Consider the following 22828-nt stretch of genomic DNA (forward strand, 5'->3'; position numbering starts at 1 on the left):
TAAACAAAGGCTGGGACAGCCTGGTGAGTAGGGCGTTAGACTCGCGTTCGAGAGTTCAAATCCAGCCGGCCAAAGAATCCCGGGGCATTGAATGGTAACTGGTGCGTGTTAAAGCAGACATGGTTACAGAGTCCTCCAAGTTCCCATAACATATCAATACTTCTGGGGATACTGATCCAGGAGTTCCCTTGTCTACTAGATTGGGTTCAAAATTACAAGGCTACGGAACTGAACATTGGTAGTCGTAAACTCAAAATTGGGTCGCCTGTTCAATGACGGTTATAATAATTATAATTATAATAATATAATACCCTAAACAAAATGGAACTTTTCAGATCTAAAACTTTTTCTCGCTACGATTTTACTTAAGCATGAATTTAAAACGCTCTATCTCTCTTTTTAAATAGATTCACTCTATGCATAATTTTTTTTCCCTGCATATATAGTAATGCTTATTGCATTCCAATTCTACAAGCATTATTCCATACATCGAATCAAGGGTTTTGCAGAGTTAAATTTATGTTCCATTATTAAATCAAATGGCACATGTAATTTTAAATTGTTCATTAAATTCGTAACTTATTATGCTATATACTACGATGCATGTCTAGATAATGAAATTAGATGTGAGAATATGTTGAATAACAAGAAATTAAAAATATTTCGAATTCGAATATAACAAATTGATGATTCTGCATCTTCTTCAAATGGTAACTTAAAACAAATAGCTTAGAAACAGTCGCAATATTTGGTATCAAATCAGAGCAATATTTGGTATCAAATTAGTATTAAATGTCACTGCCCGGTATGCCCTACATCAATGTTAATTTCAGTGCCACTGTCCGGTATACAATTGTCCACATTAATGTTTTTTTAGATCAAGTGCCACTGCCCAGTATGCATTTAATCGGTACTTCGAACACGGATTTTTCTCCTAATCTATCCTAAGCAGATATTAAAATATTTAATAAATATAATAATATCGACGAATAAATTAATATCAAATCGGATGTAACAAATATTTTGGATATTCACCAAAGCAACTATGTGATTGTTGACATTCACTAGTGAAAGTCGACATTCTCTTGATTTTGATCATTCACGGTAACATATATATGTCATATCTTGCCACATCACTTTATTTTTTTTTAATGGGAAAGAAGAAAAAAATCATATTGCTTGAATTGCTACAGCTAAATATGGTGGCACAGCTTGAAAATATTCAGAAAAAGTACCCTTGACTTCTGTTTAAAGTATTGTAATTCTTAGAGTATGTACAGAAAATGTTTGACTAATAAGAAAGAATGATAATTACTCTTTGAAAATTCATGGAGAATATAATATTCTTTTAAAGTATCTTTACATAAAAATTAAATCTCTAATAACTTAAGTATCTTCTGAAGTCATCTTGGATAACAATGAAACTTTTCATTAATGAAATTTTATTTTAATATAAATCATTACTCTAATACAGCCATATTTTGCATCTCATTTATTGGTTTCATATTTAATAAAAACATTTTAAATACAAGGATTGTTCAAATATTTTGTTATAGAATATAAATAAGAATATAGAATATAGATTTAATATAAATTATTCCTCTAATACCGCCATATTTCGCATCTCATTTATTGGTTTCATATTTAATAAAAACATGTTTAAATACAGGGATTGTTCAAATATTTTGTTATAGAATATAACAAATTGATGATTCTGCCTCTTCTTGAACTGAAAAAAAAACATATTCATTACAAAATATGAAATGAATCTGTCTTATAAATTTATTATTGTTTAGATTAACTCAAATAATAAGAGACTCGTAAATAATATGTGAAAACTTTTGTCTACTTCAAAATATTTATGAATGATGACATTCTCTATGATAGTGCAAATATTTGCTAGACAATGGAAATCAGTGTTAGCTGAAAAAAGTTTTTTTAATAAATAGAGTTCTTATATCTAAGCATAGTTCTGACAGCAATTGTCGTAGAGTAGAAACTTGTCGAAAGGAAACAACATTTTTCTCGTAAAACTAACAGGAAAGGCATCAATAAGGTACTCACATAAAAGGAAGAGAGTTTTTTCTTTAAAATACATTTTAACTAATTAAAATATTTATTGTATACGTTATATATTGAATGTAGTATATATTTTGTTAAATAACCGTATATTTTGAGAGAACTTTTACAAACTACTTGACACTTTTATAAAATTATTTTTTTCCTTTTAGTTCAAAAATACGATAAATGTCAATTTTGTTTTGCTGCTAAAAAGCTATTTGTAGAAAATATCTTCAAATGAACAAATATAAAGTTATGCTTTTATATTTAAATAATTGAGTCAATTAATTAATGCGGTGGAAAAAATAAAACGCAACTTTATTAGGATTAACAATTTTGAGGTCTTTTTTAAAAAAATGTTCAAACATTTCTCCTCCAATTTCCCATTTTTTGCTAAATTTATAGAGTTTGCTGACTTTTTACAATATCAACTAAATTCTGAAATTTGATTTGTTTTAGCACCCATTCATTTTATTTTAGAAGAGGAATACAGCAAAAAAATTTCCATCTTACTTCCAAATTTTTTTTACAAAAAAGAAATAGATTTTGTCTATAATTTTAGAAATGTTTACGTAAATCAATTCTGAAAAATGGAATTTTATGGCAATCAAGGCTAATATTGTAGCGTTTATTTCTTAAAATCAGTCTGCGTAGCGAATCTTATGTTCATAAAGTTAAACTTAATTTCCTATTCTTAACTGGCTAGATTTACTTAACGTACGTTACTTTTTTTAATTAGACCTCCAATCAAAATAAAACATAATATCTAAGATTATAATGCTAATATTTGATATATTGTTGGATATAATTATTTTATTTCAGGTATAAACTAAATTAAAAACTACTTAAGAGAAATATGAAGTGTAATAATGTTTTAAAAATATATAAGAATTATAATAAAGAAATTATAATAATATTGAAACTATCCATAAATGATGTGGTAATTCTTTTCGATATTTTCAATCACTCCTTATCTCACCTCATCCTTGTCACAGATTACATAAATATATACTTGTTGTTCAGTTACAAAGCACTAAATCATACATCACATTTCGATTTTAAACTTTGTCTTTTAATGACATTTGTGACAATGAAGATGATTTTTGTCTGCTGGGTTTATATTATGTGCTTGGTTAAATCAATAAGTAAGATACAATACTTTTAAAATGTTAATGTAAAAGAATAAATGAAAACAGAAGAACTTTCCATTTTGATTTCTTTCGCATTAAATTTTATCGTTATTTTATGAACACAAAATGTTTTAAGCTGACTTAAATTTAAAGATAAATGCTACTATATAAGTATTTAGGAAATTACCTTCTTATTTCATTGTCTGATTGATTTATGTAAACATTTATGAAAATACAGTAAAACCTCGATAAAATGAATACGGCAAATTTAGAGAAACCCGATATTGTGACTAATTTCTGAATGACTGTCGACATTCGAATATTAAAGGGACAAAAAATGCGTGTTAATAACGAGTTAAAATTGCTAGCCTTCTGCTATTAGAAAAGTTTTTAGGTTTTATCTTTTTGAAAAGTAAATTTTCTGCAGTTTAAGTGAGTAATATTATACAAAAAAAGAGATTTAAATGGAATAATTAAATGGAACATATATCACTCCCCCTTTTTTTATGATAACATACTATTAAAATCCACTGTTGATGTTAAAGGGCATTTCATTTAGCTTTATTCTTGAAAAACTTGCAGTGATTCAGAAACGCGTTGTTCATGTTGTAGAACTGTTGTTGTTGTTGTTCTGCTTTTTATAAAGCAGCGTAATTTAGTCTTCAATCAGTAAACAAAAGCAGTCTACTCCAGATAAGTATTTTAAGTCCAAATAAAAGTGGTAAATATGTCGACATAAATTTTTTAGAAATGTATATATATATATATATGGTTTAGTGAGTGGTATAATGGCACACGAAAAAGTTCCTGATGAGTTTGGTAAGTGTACCTTTTATCTAAAGGATTCAACCCGGTTGACTGTTTAAAAAAATTTCGGGAATTAATTCGAATAATCTTATAAATATAGCTCCTAAAAAATTGCATTTTGTCATTCAAAAAATATTGTTCTTCAAACAATGAAAACTAACTATATTAGGCATAAGTCTCCGTAGTAAAACAATTTAATTTTCAATTTCAATCTTAAAAATGTTTATATAGTCAGTAACAATTTTTTAAACATGATTTTTAATACCATTTTAACTGCTAGAGAATGACAGATGGCACACGTTTTTATACTAAGAACCATAATTCTAAAATGAAATAAACATAACTTTTTACAAACATAAAATGGATATTTTGTTTCTAACTATTTTCTTTAATCGATTATCCATTCAATTTAGATAATTTAAATGTTTTTCCCTCATTTTTTATGATAACCTATTTATAGCTTAAGGAAAAACGTTTTTAAAATGATTTAGCTAAGAGAAGGCTTAAGCTTCTATAACCTCTCTAATATTTCCCGTATTGTTTGCTTATACGTACCCGTCTAATTACCTGTAGGCACTTTTTGAAGTAATTCTTCCACTGTTTCAGCTGATGTAGTTGAATAGATATCTTTCACTAAACTCACTGGTAACTTCTTCTTTTTATGAGTTTCGGCTATATCTATCATACGTCGAATATTTTCCTGTAATTCAGTTTTAATTACAAACTCATGTATAAAATTCAATTTATACTCCAATACTTGAAAAAAGAATTTACAAAAACTGTTCTTTTTGTTTTGATATTGGAGAATATTAGCTTGCGTATAACTGAATTTCGAGTATTTCCGAATCTATTTACGAGACCGCTGAAAAATCATGACCAACCAATATGGTGCATGAAACATTTAATACCCAATATAAAAAAAGTTCCTCAAAATCCATTGTTATATCCATCTTAATGTGCAGTTTTAATAACTAATATTTGTTTGTAATATATTCAGAAATATTTCCTGAATTAGTTATTAAATATTATTCCTGAATCAGTTTAATTTAGTTCGAAGCACAGAAGGTCCAATGCATATGTAGAGCTCATATCAGAACGTAAAATTTACATTTTTTTAAAAAAAAAGGATTAATTCAAAACTAGTTTCATAGTAAAGTATAGGTGTCATATTCTTCAGAAATATTTAAAGACCATATTTAAATAGTTTTAATCAGTCCTAAGCACGCTAAGTCCATTGTACAATGCGCAAAATAAAAAACTGAATACCCTGAATAACTTTGATCTAATGATTGGTTCTTCACGGGGGGGGGGATCTCAGATATGCTAATTAATTCCTTTTAAAGAAGCCGCATTTTGGAAATTCGATTTTTCAGGAACTATTTGAGCGATTTTGTTCAAATTTTGTGTTTTGCCATGTAAAACTATAACCTTAAAATGGAGGTGGAAAATTTTATACCTTGCAATTCAAAATTATTTTCGAACATTATTAAATAAAAAATAAGACATATTTGCTAAATTGTATTTTGCATGGAATTATCTGTGGATAAACGAATTTTATATTTGCATGAAAAAAATTTTTAAATTCGCTAACGAAGTTTCCGGGATATAGTGAAGTACGCAAAAAAGAAAATTAACGTTAAGGGGTTTAAAATTTGGACTGCTCTCCTGACCAAACTATGAGAACCATATTCCTAGCGACTACCTTTATTTTGTGGGTCTGAAATCCAAATTCGTTGAAGAAAGGGTATCTTTATTCAGAGAAATTAAGCTTTTGTGTCCGATTTCGCGACTTAAAATATCGTCTGCATTAATTGATTAAAATATTTGAGGTAATCTCCTCAAACCTTTAATTTTGAGTCCCAGAACGTGAAAATCCTATCATTAGATCAAAAGTAATTTTTTTTATTTTGCTCACTGTATATGTAGGGCTAACAAAAGAAAGGACTCTTAACGAATATTTTAAAATTGTTTGAAATTAGGGATTCATTTAAAATTACTTTCATGTCAAACGTCATATTTTTCGAAAATACCTAAAAATATGCCTGAAAATTTCGAAAAAATATTTTTAAATAGTTTTATTTAGTACTAAACTACTGAAGTCCATTGAATATCGTAATGTATGAAAATCACATTATTATTACTAAAATATAAGTATCATTTTATTAAGTTTCCCTATTAATTGAGAATCTAATCAATTACAGTAATGCTCAACTGTAGGTAAAAAATGTAAATGGTGAAAATATTTTTCTATGCTTTGTTTATTGTTGAAAGTAAATTTTTGTTTCGAAAATGTTTAAATTTATTGAACCATGCAAAAACAATTTGGGTATGAGAAAATGTATCACGAGTGAATAGATTATTAAGTCGTTTATTCATTTTTATTAAGTCTTTTATTCAAAAATTTTTACGATTCTAGAAATCTTTTACTACTTTCTACGGAAAAAGCATTTCCTTAAATAAAAAAATTACAGCTTAGTGACAAATCCCATAGGGAGAAAAAATTTTTATAATTTATTTATTTTTTCATAACAAATTTAATAGTCTTTTAAAAAGTTCGGACGTAAAATTTAAAAATTTATTATGGATGTAATCATTTAAATTGAATCAGTTCTTAATAATTATATATAATTTAAATAAGGTTTATTTTCTTTTAACTTACCAATCGCTGCATTTGCCTGTGTTGCTGCTTTTTCATTAATAAAAGCTCGACTATTATACTTTGTTTATTGGGATCGACAACCTGAAACAGTGAAACAAATGTGAACGAAAATAACAAATTTAAACAAAAATAAAAACATTTACTAAATCACTTATCAGTATTTTAAACTTTATAAAATTCTACTTTCAAATATATTCATCTGGAATTATTTTCATCTTAATATAGATATTCATGAATACGAGTATCTAAGAATTTTAATTTTTAAAGAAACGAAAGTCTACTTTAAAGTACATCCATCATATTACTGCATTAATTCATATACGCTTCTAACAGAACAGATTACAGTAAAATATTTAAAAAAATAAATTCACTTTATGTGATGCATTTAAGCAGTGATGAATACCTAGCAGCAGATTTTATTTTAATGCCCTTATTAAAGATTTCCGGCTTAAAATAGGATTTTTTTGTTCAGGTTAGAAAAAAAGGCGGTTTTTATTCTGTTTGAAACACTGTTATTGCTATTTTTCACAATAAACTAACTTTTTTATTGGTTAACTACCTTCTAATAGGTGTCCAAAGTTATACAAACAGTATCTATATCTATAATGTCTATAAACAATGTTCAAGAATACGAAGTTAAGTATCTATAACCGTAAACTCAGAATTCGGCCGGCTGTTGAACGCCAACACTGTATATTAGTAAGCAAATTTATGCAACATGTTGCCAATAGTTCTGTATTGCCTGTTCAAATTACATTTAGAAGTGACGGATAAAAATTTATGTATTTTAGGGAAATAATATTTTAATAATTAAAAGGATTTCTCAAGAAATCCTAAATATAAAATTAAAAAAAATATCCTACTCTTCCATTCATTCGAAATCCTTTCATTAATGTATTGGCGTTGTTAAGAAGATCAGCTTGAAACATTTCTTTCGTGTTTTTTCCTTGAGCTCTTGTAATAGCTGATTTTCTTGTGGTTTGTTTACCCCACACTTGCACCATTATGTAGCCTTCTTTTAAGTATTCCACAAGCTACAAATAACAATACATTCAAAATAACAATTCCTATTTATTCTTATTTGTAAAACATTTATACCTTAAAATAGTATAAAGGTACATTAACGCTCGCTTCAAATTTCCAACGAAAGGATACTTTTCTAGTTAAAAATAGCCTTTTCGAAGACTTTTTTTGGAAGAAAGCCTTCTTAAGTTTCATATTTTATTTTTCATACCCTCAAACAGCTATTTATGCATTTGTTTATTACATTATACTTTCTTAAGACAAAGAAATCTTAAGATGTCTTGCTATAAATTAATCTAGATTATAATTGACAAAAAAATGCCAATTTTTTTACTATACATAGATTTTAAAACCAATATGATTTTAATCTATAAACTTCTAAAATATTCCTTTACAATTTATTTATTTATTTATTTTTAAGAAAAAAGCGACATATTAGCATTGCAATATTCTTTCTTCTAAAAATGTAGTCATCAATTTTTAAATGTATACTATACGTGTATAAAGATGAAAAATTGTGAAAAAAGTTTGACTGCAACATTAACATAACTAATTATTTTACATTTATGAATATTGTAAAATCGTCGGAAATCATTAATTAAAATAATTCATAGTTGCTTAAAATAATCATAAATTAAAAGAATTTATTTGTTAACACGCTTCAAATCTATACTTAAAAATATAAAAATGTTAAAAATTATGTTGTTTTCTTTTTCAGGTCTCACAAAAACTTAGCAAATCTACAATGGAAAAAATATTGATTATCGGCTTTGGAAAAATATTACAAAGCGTACAAATTCATACATAGAGGATGAAAATAATTTATAAGCTGTTAAAAAACTATCTACAGAATAAATTTTTGAAAATAAAAAATTCAGCTTACTGATTGTGTGACTCGTTTAAATGAAAATATTCTTTTGTGATTAAAATCTGGGTTAGAAGTATCTGATTGAACTTCAGTCATATTATCTTCAGTTTCCAAATACACTTTATATCTACATACAATATCCTTAAAAAGAAAAAAATTAGTAGAAACTTAAAAAAATAAACATTTTATTCTAAAAATAAATGTTTAGATCATGGGTTCCCAATTGTTTCGGCTGTGGAACTTTAAATGATCACCCTACTTTTGAAGATACCTCGAGACTTAAAGGAATAAATTTCATTAGCAATTGTAATCAAATTAATTGACGACAGACTATTAATTACTTTAAAAATCCGCAATCATCTAAATTTTATTAATAATTTTGAAAATATATAATGAATAAAAGAATTTTTCTTCATCATATCGTACTTTATCAATAGTAGTCTTAAATTTGAGTTTTATGTCTGACAGTTGAATTCAGAGAGCTGGAGCAGCTTATATAGACAAGTCTAGTTCTTAATCTGAATTTAGTGTATGTGTTGCTGTGAAACACCGAAATCAAGCGAATGTCGACTTTCACTGGTGAATTTCAGCAATCACATTGTTACTTTGGTGAATGCCCGAAATATTTGTTATATCCAATTTTATATTAATTTTTTTCTTTGATATTATTATATTTATTCGATATTTTAATATCTGCTGAGGATAAATTAGAAGAAACATCAGTGTTCGGAGTGCCGGTTAAATGCATGCTGGGCAGTGGCATACCGGGCAAATGCATACCAGGCAGTGGCACTTATCTAGACCTAGTATATATTTTGGACATTTACCAAAGCGACTACGTGATTGTCAACATTCACCGGTGAAAGTCAACAACCACTCATTTCGGTAATTAACAGCAACATATGCATAAACTGAAAAATAAAGGAGTTGAAATGAGAATGGTCTTCGCAAAAACATGCTTCTTAACTTTTGAATATGGTTACTTTTATTCGATGTGAAATACTTATGGAATTTTTCACCAAGGCATGTACTTTTTCATAATTTAATCATTATATTGTTATAAGAAAAAGCATTGTTTAAAAATTTATCTCTTCACATACATTTCAATTAAATAATTTCATATAAACGACAGAAATATTAAATAAATTATGGATAACTAATTGGGTATAAATTTAATTCCAGGTTTCAAGAATCATAACTGGTTGAAAATAAATTCCTAATTCTCGAAACCCTAAGGTTCCATGGAACATTATTTAATATATTGTTTTAAATAATACATACAAATGAATTAACTTGTTTTTGTACTCGTTTTAAAAATATAGTTAAGAACAACTCTGAATCTATTCAATATTTAATAAGAAAGACATAGCGAAATTCTTCTTTATGTTTATATTACATATTTTGAAAATTGTATCTCTAATTTTAAAGCATTTTTTTTAAAAATTATGGCAATTAGAATGAAGTTTTGTAAATAAGAATAAAACTAAAAAGATGGAAGAATGAAAAGTATTACATTAAATCTTGATGGAAGACCTCGACATCCCAATAATTTCACCATAAAATGAAGATCTTTTCCAATCAACTCATTAGGATTGTCTACAAACATATCATCATATTCAGTATATTCCTTGCCTTCAGCAGTACATGGAACTACTTCTATCTAAAGAGTTTAAGAAAATAAACTATTAATGCACATAAAAGGTGCAACCTGACTAACTTTTGATCAAATGATGGAACGTTCTAAGATGCAATTTTAATACTTTGTTGATCGGCAATTTTTTACAGATACTATGTCATGTCATCGGCTATTATTTTGTAATTGAATATGGAAGTAACGTAAAACATTCTGAATATTTATTTCATTCCCAAGTATTTTTCACAGATGACAAGTTAACTCATCATCGATCAACAACGCTGGACATGAAAAGATGAGATCACGTGATCTTAGTTGTTATCAGGAGGTAGATTTTATTCGGGTAGTTGCTAATTAGGGGAAGCAAAAGTTTTAGTTACGAAATAAGCATAAAAACGTGCTGACGAAACTCTTGGGTACCTACCATCTTGTCACAACAAGGATGCCTCAAGGTCAATGGGGACAACCCCACCTCCCATTTTCGCAAATGACAAAAGTACTTATAACAATTTTACTTAAACAGCAAATTTTTAGCTGTATCTGATCTATCTCAAGTAGATTTACAGTTAAAAATATTTTGCAAAACATTATTTTCAGAAGACGAAATTAGCAAGATTCACAAAAAAAAGGGTTTTATTAAGAGGATGTCATATCGCAGAAGAAAATTTTACTCGCAAATTCTCCTTCATTATTAATCTAAAATTTAAAGTGTCTAAAATTTAAAGACAAATCTAGAGTTAGCCATGAAGTTACAAATACTGAAAAGGAAATTTAAAAATATACAAATGAAAATAAATTATGAGATGATGCGCAACGGAGAAGTTCTCTTCTAACAATATGTTTGCATTTTAAGTACTGTTTGCATATTTTGAAGTATTTTTTTCACGAACTGATACTTCATGACAAACTCTAGGTTTGCCTGAACTTACTTTTTCATTCTTTTGAAATTTTAAATTAGTAATGAAGGAGAAAGAGAATTTGCAACGAAAATTTTCTTCCGCGGTATGGCGTCTTAAGATCGCAACAGACTCACTAAGTTGTGATTTGTTGTTCGGTTAAGTAAATTTGACTTCTAACTTGACTCCGGTTGTGAATCCCAAATTCAATGTAATTAAATGCATATCAAATGCAAATAAATATTTTTAAAAATTTTATCAACTCGGATTAATTTGATTTGAAGTGTGATGGAGGAGATTTTATATTTTTTTAATTCTACATCTATGATATCATATTATTATGTTAGCAATTAGTAGTATTCTCTTGGGATGCTAATCTTAAAAAGTTTTTTAAAAAAATTACAAATATAATGAGATACTTCATTATAACATGCAATTAGTGTAATTCTTAAAAAAAATCATATTTTAAATGATTTTTTTTAAACTAATTATATCACAATATGAGAAATGTAACTATTGGTATTAAACAATTTTTAAGACTTACAGAAGACTATGCATTAAAAGTATTAAAAAGTATGAAATGCGAAAAGTTTCTTTCAGTAAACTTCAAACTAATCCATGTTTATTAATTAATTTAAAAATAATATTTGATTAATTCGGCAAGATTTAATTAATCAATATAAAATTTAATAAATTCATACTATTTAATTACATGTGGCTTTATTATATCCAACGCTTTTTTGGATATAATAAAGCCACAATAATAAAACCGCAAAAAAAGTTTTAAAAATTTCTACANGATCTGCCCCCCCCCCAAAAAAAAAGAAATTAAACTAATGTATTAATACAATCAATCCATTTATCATAAATGTGTTTTCGTAAGACGATGTTCATTAAGATGGTTCAAAAGTTTTGATATTTTAATGTTTTAAATTATTTCGATCATTTTTAAATTCGACAATAAATAGAAAATTATATTGTAAAATTATGCTGTAAAAAATTCAAAAAGTTAAATAAAATATTTTATAAATAATTTATGCTGTAATTTTATAAAATTATAATGTAACACTTTTACCCAAATAATTGCACAATAATTGGAAAAAATAGTTAAAAAAGTGCAAAAAAAAAATCTTTTTTTGCATAAATAACTCATAAAAACCGAATCTGTCCATGGAACATATCATTTTTATTCAAAGAATGCATGAATCTTTTCAGAGAATATATGAGTCTTTGTGTCTGATTCCGTAACTTGAAACATCATCTGTACCAAATAAATTGACTAACTCTCGAACGATTGTGTTCTAGTGCGTTCAGTATATCAAATTTAGTAGATCAAAAGTTATTCAGGGTGTGTAACATAATTTTTCATATTTTATTTTAATAATGACAAAGAAAGAATTAATTTTTCCAAAAAAAAAATTAGAAAATTTTTAATGAGAAATTTAAGTGAATAAAGAATATATTTAGGTAAATAAAAACAAAAACTTACATTTAGAATACCAACTTCTGCTCCTTTGTAATCTACAATCTCTAATTGTTCCTTAAGTTCAACCTGCATAAACACAATTTCATTTTTATATTTTCACATGTTTATGGATATCAGTACTAAATGTAAGATAAACATACATCATTTCAATATATTTTGTATTAAATGGGAATTAATTTAGATATTATTAACGTTTTAAAACTTTTGACTGTAAAAATGAAATTTTTTAATTAGTTTTAAAACCTATTGTTGAAAATTTACTTTCAAGTGACTCAAAGACAAAGGAAATTAATTATTTCCAATTGTAAATTTAGACATACTAATCATTATTCTGACTGATGTATTAATGATGCGAATATATTTGCAGGAAAGAAACTGGCGTCAAAAATAGAATGCAGTGGAGCAGAATTTAGAAGAAGACATTGACTCACTCTGGGCTTTCCATACATGATGATGATTATATTTGCAATAAAAATGGAAAAAGTTTCTAAACCGCAATCATTATAGCTCTTAACTTTGAAATCATAAGATAGTTTTTGATTGGTAAAACGACTGCTTTTTCAACCATAATTTCACAGTTAATAAAATCTGTTAACAAAAGGGGTTTAGGGACACGCATGTTTTACATAAGAGGTGTAAAGAAATAAAATTATTTGTATTTTCTACAATTACCATATAAGCAAGTGGCTGAAGAAACACCTGACAATTTCCAATTCTTACTTCTGTATCTAAATCTTCTATGAATGGATCTCGGTCCTAAAAAAAAATTTTAGAAAATATGTCATTGTATTTTTACTAAAATGCTTTAATATCGCAAAATACAATTATTTTATCTCTAATTATTTAAAAAAAAGGAAAGAATCATTTTTGTGAAAAACTTACTTCCTCAACATCCCATTCATCCCCAGCTTCATAATTTTGATACATTTCTTTCATAACATACATTCTATTCAGAAATTTCTCTTTAGGCCATTCAAATTCTACACCTGTTTCTAAATTTCGCATTTTAACATACACCTAAATAAAAACAAAACAGAAACACATATTTCATAAATTATAATAAATTTATTCAATAAAGGTAGTCAAAATAATTAGAAAGGCTTTTAAACGTAATTTACATTTGTACCTGTGTAAAATTAATGTAAGAACCCATAAAATATTTTATTATTGATTTAAAATATCGGTGCTGGTTAAATAATAGACTAAGGCGAACTCTCAAAATAGCTATAAGAATGAAATTACTTTTCCAGTTAATCTTTCCCACACTTGATTAATGGATTATATATTTCATCTTGAGTGAAAATATAGGTTAAATTAACTAACGAAGTAAACATGACTTTTTTCGACCAATTTTATATAAATAAAACTGAAAATGTATAGAATGTCCCATACGTCTTCCTACGGTATTTATGACGCAAAGAACGCGTGAAACAAATATTCCAGTGTTTAATACATGTATAACATAGAATTTTCTGTAATATAGAAACTAATACAAATGGATGAAATTCTTTTTAACTAACAAAAAAACATGGAATATAGCTTGCCGTAAAAAAGAAAAGAGAAAAGGGGTCAGAGTTCACTCGTGGCACGTTGTTCGTCTTTACTAATAAGAAGTTTTTTGCTTTAAAATTATCCCTCAAAATGTTCGATTGTAAGCTGTATCGATTTAAGACATACCGATTGATTGACATCGATGAGAGACATATCGATGAAATTGTTGAAGAGATTTCAAAATGCTTTTTCAATAGTAATTTGAGGAGCTTTCTCAAAGAGGGTGAAAAAACTTTTTTCTTTGATTGTATAAAAATTTGTGCTGAAATCTATAAAAATAGATTATTTTTTTTGCTTAATCTCAAAACTGTGGACAAAAACTTGCTATCAACAAAATCGCTTGCATGCTGTTAATATAGTCCAACATTAGTGCAGAGAAAATCTGATTAACTAAAAGATGAAGGCCCCCGTGTTCTCTGAGTCTATTGGATTATTTTGCATGTGGATAAATATTATGGAATTTATAAATGTACACGTTTGTATCAATTTCGGTGTATTATAGAGGGAAGAAATTTCTATATATTCATCTCGAATCGTTTGTTCTAGCTTTTAGAAGAAACTAAAGCTATAAAATCATACCAACCCACTTTCTATTTCGATTCTATACATATTAGCGATTTTATTTAAAAATAAAATTAAAAAACTATAATTCTATTGCTGTCGTTTTTTTTCAAATTTTTTTTCGAAATTGAATGATAATTTATTGAACATATTATATAGTACGTGTTATTTACTGAAGTTTTTAGAAGCGCTCTTTACGTAAATCCTATTTATGTCTTAAAGCAAATTTTATGAGATTAGCTTTTAACGCTGATGATGTAGATCTAGAAAAAGAGGCAATTTATGCAAAATAAAGTAATTGTTTGCAGAACGCATTACAAAGATTCTATGCAGAAGAATCACTCTTACAACTATAATTTAGTTAACTTGGTTTTAAATTGGCTCTCCTTAAATCTGAGAGATGAAAAAAAAAGTTTTAAAGAATACAAATTTTGTCCCAAGTGTACAAATTGGTATTAAAATCTTTAAAAATTCTACTGGAAGAAACAGAGAGAAAATTAAGCTGTAGTAAGCTTTCCCTCACAGAACTGTACAGAAGACTCTATAATTCGGCAACTTAGGAATCACTTGTTAGGTGAAAAATGCGTAGACTCCAAGTGCAGACAGAAATATATAATTTACATTCGGTGAGATGATGGTACAGAAAGAGCACAGAAAGAGCCGTTGTAGCTCAGTTGATAGAGCGTTTGCCTTCCAATGAGGTGAACCGGGTTCGAATCCCATCAATGGCTGGTCGATACGAATTCCGCATCCGGCTCACTCCCCAATAACTCGCTGATTGTGCTCTGGATTGCGTTCAAAATTACAAGGCTACAGAGTTGAACATTAGTTATCGTAAATTCAAAAATTGAGTCGACTGTTCAATGACTGTTATAAAATCAGCACAAAATAAGGTCGGAACAGAGACTGAATACAATATCAATTTTAGTTGGAAACTTAAAAAAAAAAGAGAAAAAAAGAAATTGTTATCAGGTTCAATGCAAGAAACGAAGCTAATGCAAACAAATATTAAAACAATCCCTTATTTTTTTAAACATATACTCATTTAATTATCATATTAACTTAATTAAAGCAATTTAAACAGTTTAGTTCGAACTGATATCTTAATTAGAACTCGCTTCTAAACGTATACTTCTCCTATGCTAACAATTATTTCAGTCCAAGAGCTTCCCCTTTATCGAGGCTCTACAATAATTTCAGAGTATTTGGTCTCTTTGAAGGATGCTGTTTACTTTTTATATATATTATAAAATAAATTGTCAAAGTTACAGCACTTTTGCGTGATCGAACTACTGAAAAAGCTTTTTAAAAACTATTCAATGATAAAAAGCATTTAACTTTTTTAAATTTTAAGAAGAAATTACATTAACTGCAACTTACTTCTGTTCGTCCGGACATTTTTCCAAGCCACTGGGGAGAAAGGAGTACTATTTCAAATTTAACTTTTTTGTCTAATTCTTCACTAATTGCATTTGCTTCTTCGACTCCAGGTAGAACTTCTACAAGGTCTTTATTTAGCAAAGCCGTATCTATTAAAGTACATAAGACTATTGAAATACAGGATGCGTTTTTCAAAAAGACGCTTATTAAATGTGTAAAATGGCCAATTTTTGTTTTACGAAAGAAGAAAAAAACAGGAAACGTTTTATGTCGTTGTATCATAAAAAATTGAGAAAAAATGTTCTTAAGTCTACTTTAAAATTGAAATTCTTTGAGCTGAAAATACTATCCTTCAAATTTGTTCAAATAGTCAGTTCTTAATTATTTCAAATAAAAAAATATCCGAACTTATTTATTATATTTTATATATATATGTAAAATATTTAGTATATTTATTATTAGTATATTATATAATATATTTATTATTAAATAATATATTATATATACAATATATATAATATATTATTTAGTATATTTTTCAGTATTTTTTTCTGTTTTGAAATAAATTTTTAAAATAATAGTTCTTGAATTTTTTGAAAAACTCCTTACTGCAACTCTTATGAATTATTAGTTTTATCTTTACCTCAGATTTTTCAGTTTACTATATTATAGTAAGCAAAACCTTTTAAATTCAACTTTTTGTTCACTTAAGGAATAGCATAATTTAGTTTCTAATGATTGGCTAATTCTTAATCTAGACTCGGCAGAGGGGGTAATGGAAGTCAAAGCTCCACACAGCATGGTGGCATCAATGCGATTATAACTAAGAGCCCTCACATTCTAGGTAAGCTAGAGGTCTTCAAACTCAAGGGTTTTTTTTTTCGTTCAAAGAAAATTTATTTTAATTCTTAATGATTGACTAAACCTACATAACTGTGTTCTATCCAAAATACCAAATGTGTAAAAGGACATTCTAGGTGTTTCATTACACCAGGAACAATCCTTGGTTTTTCTATCAATAGATGCAATAGATGCTATCAACGTCTTATTTTTAAAGTTGAATGCTAAACTAGGAAGAAGAAAAAAAAGCTAAGCATCCCAAGCACACAAACTTCTTCTCACTTTTTAAAGTTAATTTTTCTGATATAAAATTAAGCTCAAACTTAAACAAAAAACATGATTGTTTATTTATTTAAAATAGTTCGATAATTCATAATTGGTAAATTTATTTTTACACATAATTAGGGGTCTTTTTTTGACGCTAAGTTTTATTCTTCGATCCAATTCAACAGCCAACACAAGTGGCACTTTAGCACCAGGAAAATGACACTGAGTAAAATTAAAATCGCTGGAGAAAAATCATATACCTTCGATTACATTTTAAAATGGAGGTAACTAAATTATGGAGTAACTTCATATGAACGTAACCCCTAAGAACGACCACCGTCCATTAACGACCATATTGCTATGGAACAGAGAATAGTCGCTCCCGAGAGGTTTTACTATATTTTTTACAGTACAGATGATCTCCGAGGAAAGGAAAGAGGATCAATCGGTTCTGCCACATCTGCACTTTGCGCAATGTAACAATTTACTCTGTTATTTAAATCTAATATTTTAATTTTCTTAAGCCTTTATTTCCTTTTTTTATATATATAACAGTTTAAACTTATTTTATATAGAAATTTCTAAGCAATTTTCTTAATTTAGGGTTTTGTTATCTCAATTTAACCATACAATTTTCTCTTAAAATATCTTGTCTGGCGAAATTTCACTTTTCGCTTCGTAATGAATATTAACATTCTGTTCGCCCTTCCTCGCTGGTCAACGCGGTCATTGCCTTTCCTGTGGGGAGAGATACCCTTTTCTTCCTTTCTTTTTCTTCATTTTTTTAAAGGGAGCTTACTTAACCAATCTCTTTCATCTGATTTTCAAACTCTCCCCTCTTAAAATTTAATTGGCTGACACTTTTCTGGGTCTACATCAGTTAACGAATTTTTTTATGATGCTTTAACACATTCTCTCTCGTGCATGCTTGCTTTGTGACACCAAGGGGAGTACCCTCTGCCTCTCTCTCTCTCTCTCTCTCTCTCCGAGATACGGACAATATCGAGGGGATTTATTGTTTTTTTACATACTTCTTCCCTTGGTTGGTTGGCCTTTAATTTTATATTAAATCCACAAACCGTAATTAATTTCTGTAAACTTAATATCTACGTTTATACTTTTAATTTCCCTTAACATCGAAGACCCTTTCAAATTTAAGTTTTCCTTCTATATTTATCTTTTTCACCAGTTAAATTTTTCTTTCTCTTATTATTTATTTTTATTTCTTATGTTTTTTTGTGCATGATTATTTATTTTAAATTCTCTTGTCACCCATTTCCAATTCTAGGCTTTCTTGTATTACAAAATGGGGCGAAAGATATGTTTCTAAATAAAATGCTAGTTTGTTCATGATTAAATGTTGTGCTGAATTTAAAGAAATGTGTGCATTTATTTGTCTCCATTTGGTGCTTTTTGGTATTTTTTTTTTATTTCTCCAATATGTGGTGAGTAGTTTTAATTATTGTTATGAGTATTTGTTTTTTTTTTCTCTTTGGAAACATCTCTAAATTGCTCCAAATGAAATATTTATATTTGGATATAGCATGTCATCGCCTTATATATCTTTTATTTATGATTTTGATTAACTTTAGTTTTCAACTTATTCTAAATTGGTTGATACCAATTTATCCAATTTGTTCAAACCTCACACTTTGTGACCAATTGAACCTATTGAATTATTGTTATCCCACGATAGCATTGTACTACCATTTTCCTTAATGATCACATTTCCCATAATTAATTACTTTTGATTACCTATTTTCAGTCTTAATTTGCTTAGTTTGAAATCCATAACTGCCTGTTTCTCACTCGAGTACTATATCCAAATACAAGTAAATATACATATTTCAACTCCTTCTCATTTGTTGGATTAAATTTTTTAAATTTGCACCATAATATAATACTATTATTTTGAATGTCACAGGTTCTATTACATAACGAGCTTTGCTTTGTGTATTTATGAGTTCATTTGTGTATTAAAACCGTTTCGCACGCTGCAGAACTGCTTTCTTCTTTATATTCAGACCAAAGGACTGCATTTTATGAGGAAGGTATATACGTTTTGTGTTTAAGCTAAGTTAGCCGTTAATTTAGTTACGTCACAAAAGAAAAATCTGACTAGTTGTCCATAGTTTGACTTGGCAAACTGGTATGCATCGATCAAAGACTGACCTGGATCCAATCCCTGTCGGGGACAAAACCTCGGTTCCTTACCATTTAGATTCTTAACAATTGTCCCGTAGCAGCTCAAATTACCTTGTAAAGGGAGAAACGGTTGGAAATTTTTACCAGTTTTCAAATTGGAATAACTTGTGTCCGGTATAAAATTAATTAAATTTTATTTGGATTTGATAATGGAATATTACATTATAAGCACATGAAAGTGCTCTGAATATTTATGAAATATTTGAGAAAAACTATGTACACATTTAACCCATAATCTCTGTGATGCGAGTTGTGATGAGGAGATTTTTCTTTCGCATTTTATAAAATTAATATTTTATCATTTATTCTCGAGTTCATATCATTAAAATTTTTGTTGTAGAAATTGGCTTCTCTGCTTATCTCTACCTATTCAATCAATTCATCTTACTTTTTAACACACTTTTGAACTTAAAACGATTTACCTAAGGATTGATCATCATCATCAACAGATATGCCAGCTTTGGCGGCGATTTCTTCTTGTGCCATTTCATAGCTTACATCAGGATACTTCTTTCCAGTTTTTCTCATTTGATCCGGATGGATAAAAACATACAACTGAGTCGTCCCAAACATTATTCTACAAATAAAATAACTCTATCAATAAATAAAAATGCTGATTTATAATAGTTCGATTGGTAAAAGAAATAGTGGAGTAACTTCGGTAAGAGACGATCCCTTTGAATAGGGGCCTTAATAAGAATGTTCCACTTGAGGGACATTGAAAAAAAGTTATAAAAAGCAAGATAAAGAAATATGAAATATTAATATGCTTGTCCCGTTCTTTTGATTATTGCTGCATCTGTGAGGGGAGACAGCATACTAGAAAAAAACTTGCCAAAAGAGATCCAGCTGTCTGCAAAATCAGTGATTAGCTTGCAAAATGAGTGAATGTGTGTTAAAAACCAGTAGGTGGATAGCAAAGGCTGTTAAATCCATATCACAAAATTGTATTCAGAACTATTTAAAGAAATCAAACAAAATATAAAGCTTCTAGCGAAAGAATGGAAAAGAAAAGAAATGTGAAAAAATAATTTTAATTAAACTACGAAATCAGAAAATATACATAATTTAAAATACGAATGCAATACTAATGAAGGAAGAGAAAAAATATGAAATATGAAAATAAACTCTTTGCAATCCTAGTAAATGACCTTTTTAAATCTAGATTATCTCAATTTAACTACAATTTTCGTAATAAGACTCACAATTTAATTAATTTCCCATTAGATTTAAAAAACTAATTTTAGATAAATTTAAATTTTCTGATACACTTCATACTTTAAGTAATTTATTTCCTTCTAAGAACTTTAATATAAAAATGGGTTTTAGATATAATACCACTTTCGTTCGCGAAATCTTTATCTATATTTTCTAAGAGTACTAAGTTTACTAAGTACTAAGTTACATACTTTCAATCTTTTTAGAAGATATTAATTCTTTTATTAATAAAACATCTGGATTTCACTCTGTATAATTTCTCATTGATGGAAATGGGTTCTATATTTCAAATACAAGCAATTTTTTCTTGATAATTCCCTTCTTATTAATTTCGACAATTTTAAGCTTAAAAATCTTATCCATGATTTAGAATTCACTAGGAAGCACTTATCATTTGTCCTATAGATAAAGCCTCTGGAAATTGTGTCTTTATATGTTAATATATATATCTTAACCTTATTTGACTACGAGCTTTCGAAATATAAAACTTATAAATCATGTTCCGATATTTATGATACTATTGTCAAAAAGTATTTGAAAAAATAAAATAATAACATTAAAGTACTGCAATTACCCCTAAATTCCATAAACCCCTATTAAATTTCGATTTATCACATGTGGCATTAATACCTATCTGAACATACCAGGTAAACTTTTTACAAAATACTTAAACATTTAATTTTATTCTATATATGATTCAGGTTTTACTTGAATTATTAGCAATAATAAAACAGTTATTAACTTTATCAGAAATGTCATAAGGACACCCAAAATCATTCTTTTTCATGATAGCGCAGATGGTGGCCGACAGCTTTGGAGAAATTTTTTCAATAATTTCAAAGAATGTTGATGAATAAAATTTAACATGTACTTTTGTACATGTAGTACATGTAATTTAAATTTACTTTTCGAGTACCATCCAAATACCTGACATGTACCACTTAGTGGCATGCGTAACATAGGTTCGCCATCAGGTACATTCATAGGGCTTAAGTGGTCCTAGGAGGAGAAAAATTGAGGCATTTTATCACGTTCGATAAAAATCAAGTTTTGTTTAAAACATTAAACATTGAATTTTTTTAAAATTTAAATCAGATTTTATATTCTTTTCATGTTTAACGATCAAAACTCTGATAAATGTATAGATAATATTTTATTATTTTGTAACAATAAAGCAACTAAAATTTTTAATATCGCTAATAATAAAGAGGTTAAATTAATTATATAATTATTGCAAACTAATTATTTAATAAAAGAAGTCAGTTAATTTTTTTTTATCTCACTCTAAACCTTAATAAATCATAAAGACAGAGAACCCATTTGTCAAATGAAAAATTAAAAGCAAATTTATTTAGATCAGAAAACATTTTTAAAAATAAATTATTCTGGGCAGAATAAGTCTTTATTTTTTATTTACAAGTAAATACACTAACTACATATTTAATTAGATAATCGTTTATAAAAAATAACAGTTCCAAAACCATAAAAATTCAATTAAATGCAAAGCAGAATTGAAATTTATGTCGGCACTTTGCATTAGCTTACTTACGAAATTAAATTGGTTAAGAAGGTCGTACTATTTGCATAACAGAATAACAGTTGTTAGAAATGTGAAGCATTTTATTGCCTATGCAAGATCTTTTGCTTCAGATTCACATTTTGGATCATAACCATAAATTTCTACGATATAGATATCACCAATTTGAAAACTAATAGCCACCAATTTGTAACATAGATAGATCAACGTGTCAAGAAAGTAAAGAGGCAGGGGGGTGTAACCAGTTCAAACTTTTTGTATAAGATGCTTTCAATGTCTCTCAATAGAACACAAGTAATACATATTTTTTGAAATTCTTATATTTAATAACTTACCTGTCACAGTGTGATAAAAGAGCTCTAGCTGTTAAAGGTTCTCCATTTAAAAGTATGCGGCAATCAGTGTGACATTTTTCTAAAGTAACACCACCATGCTCTAAGAAATTTACCATAGCGTGCCTTTCTTGTATACTAAAAAAAAGAAATAAACTTAATGCTCTGAAATTATGATTGATAACGTTTAATATTAATTAAATCTAAAAAAAATATTATATTTCGCTGTATAAGCAAAATTAATGAATATGAATAAAAGCATACTAATTTTGGACATTTAAGCATATCTTTACTTCACCTTTAAACTTTTTTTTGTGTATTATTAGTTATAATTTTCTTTCATTGAACATGTTATACCGGGTGTCCAAAAAATA

General features: G+C 27.7%; 1 protein-coding gene across 2 annotated transcripts in view; it reads right to left on the reverse strand.

Annotated features, from left to right (window-relative positions):
- Window positions 1-1474: 1474 nt before the first annotated feature.
- Window positions 1475-22828, reverse strand: part of LOC107450997 (kinesin-like protein KIF28) — a 46805-nt gene continuing 25451 nt past the window's right edge. The window contains exons 13-24 of one of the 2 annotated variants that reach the window (XM_043038861.2): window positions 22458-22592; window positions 19790-19944; window positions 16056-16204; window positions 13446-13580; window positions 13236-13319; window positions 12567-12629; window positions 10062-10208; window positions 8564-8689; window positions 7521-7691; window positions 6658-6738; window positions 4566-4698; window positions 1475-1729 (exon numbers count right to left, since the gene is read on the reverse strand). In XM_043038861.2, the coding sequence (XP_042894795.1) occupies window positions 1689-1729; window positions 4566-4698; window positions 6658-6738; window positions 7521-7691; window positions 8564-8689; window positions 10062-10208; window positions 12567-12629; window positions 13236-13319; window positions 13446-13580; window positions 16056-16204; window positions 19790-19944; window positions 22458-22592 (1420 nt within the window). In that variant the 3' untranslated portion in view covers window positions 1475-1688. Of the gene's footprint in view, window positions 1730-4553; window positions 4699-6657; window positions 6739-7520; window positions 7692-8563; window positions 8690-10061; window positions 10209-12566; window positions 12630-13235; window positions 13320-13445; window positions 13581-16055; window positions 16205-19789; window positions 19945-22457; window positions 22593-22828 lie in introns of both variants that reach the window. The other variant, XM_071187704.1, reaches the window with a different exon arrangement.

This window comes from Parasteatoda tepidariorum, chromosome X1 (assembly GCF_043381705.1).
Source record: "Parasteatoda tepidariorum isolate YZ-2023 chromosome X1, CAS_Ptep_4.0, whole genome shotgun sequence".
Taxonomy (NCBI): domain Eukaryota; kingdom Metazoa; phylum Arthropoda; class Arachnida; order Araneae; family Theridiidae; genus Parasteatoda; species Parasteatoda tepidariorum.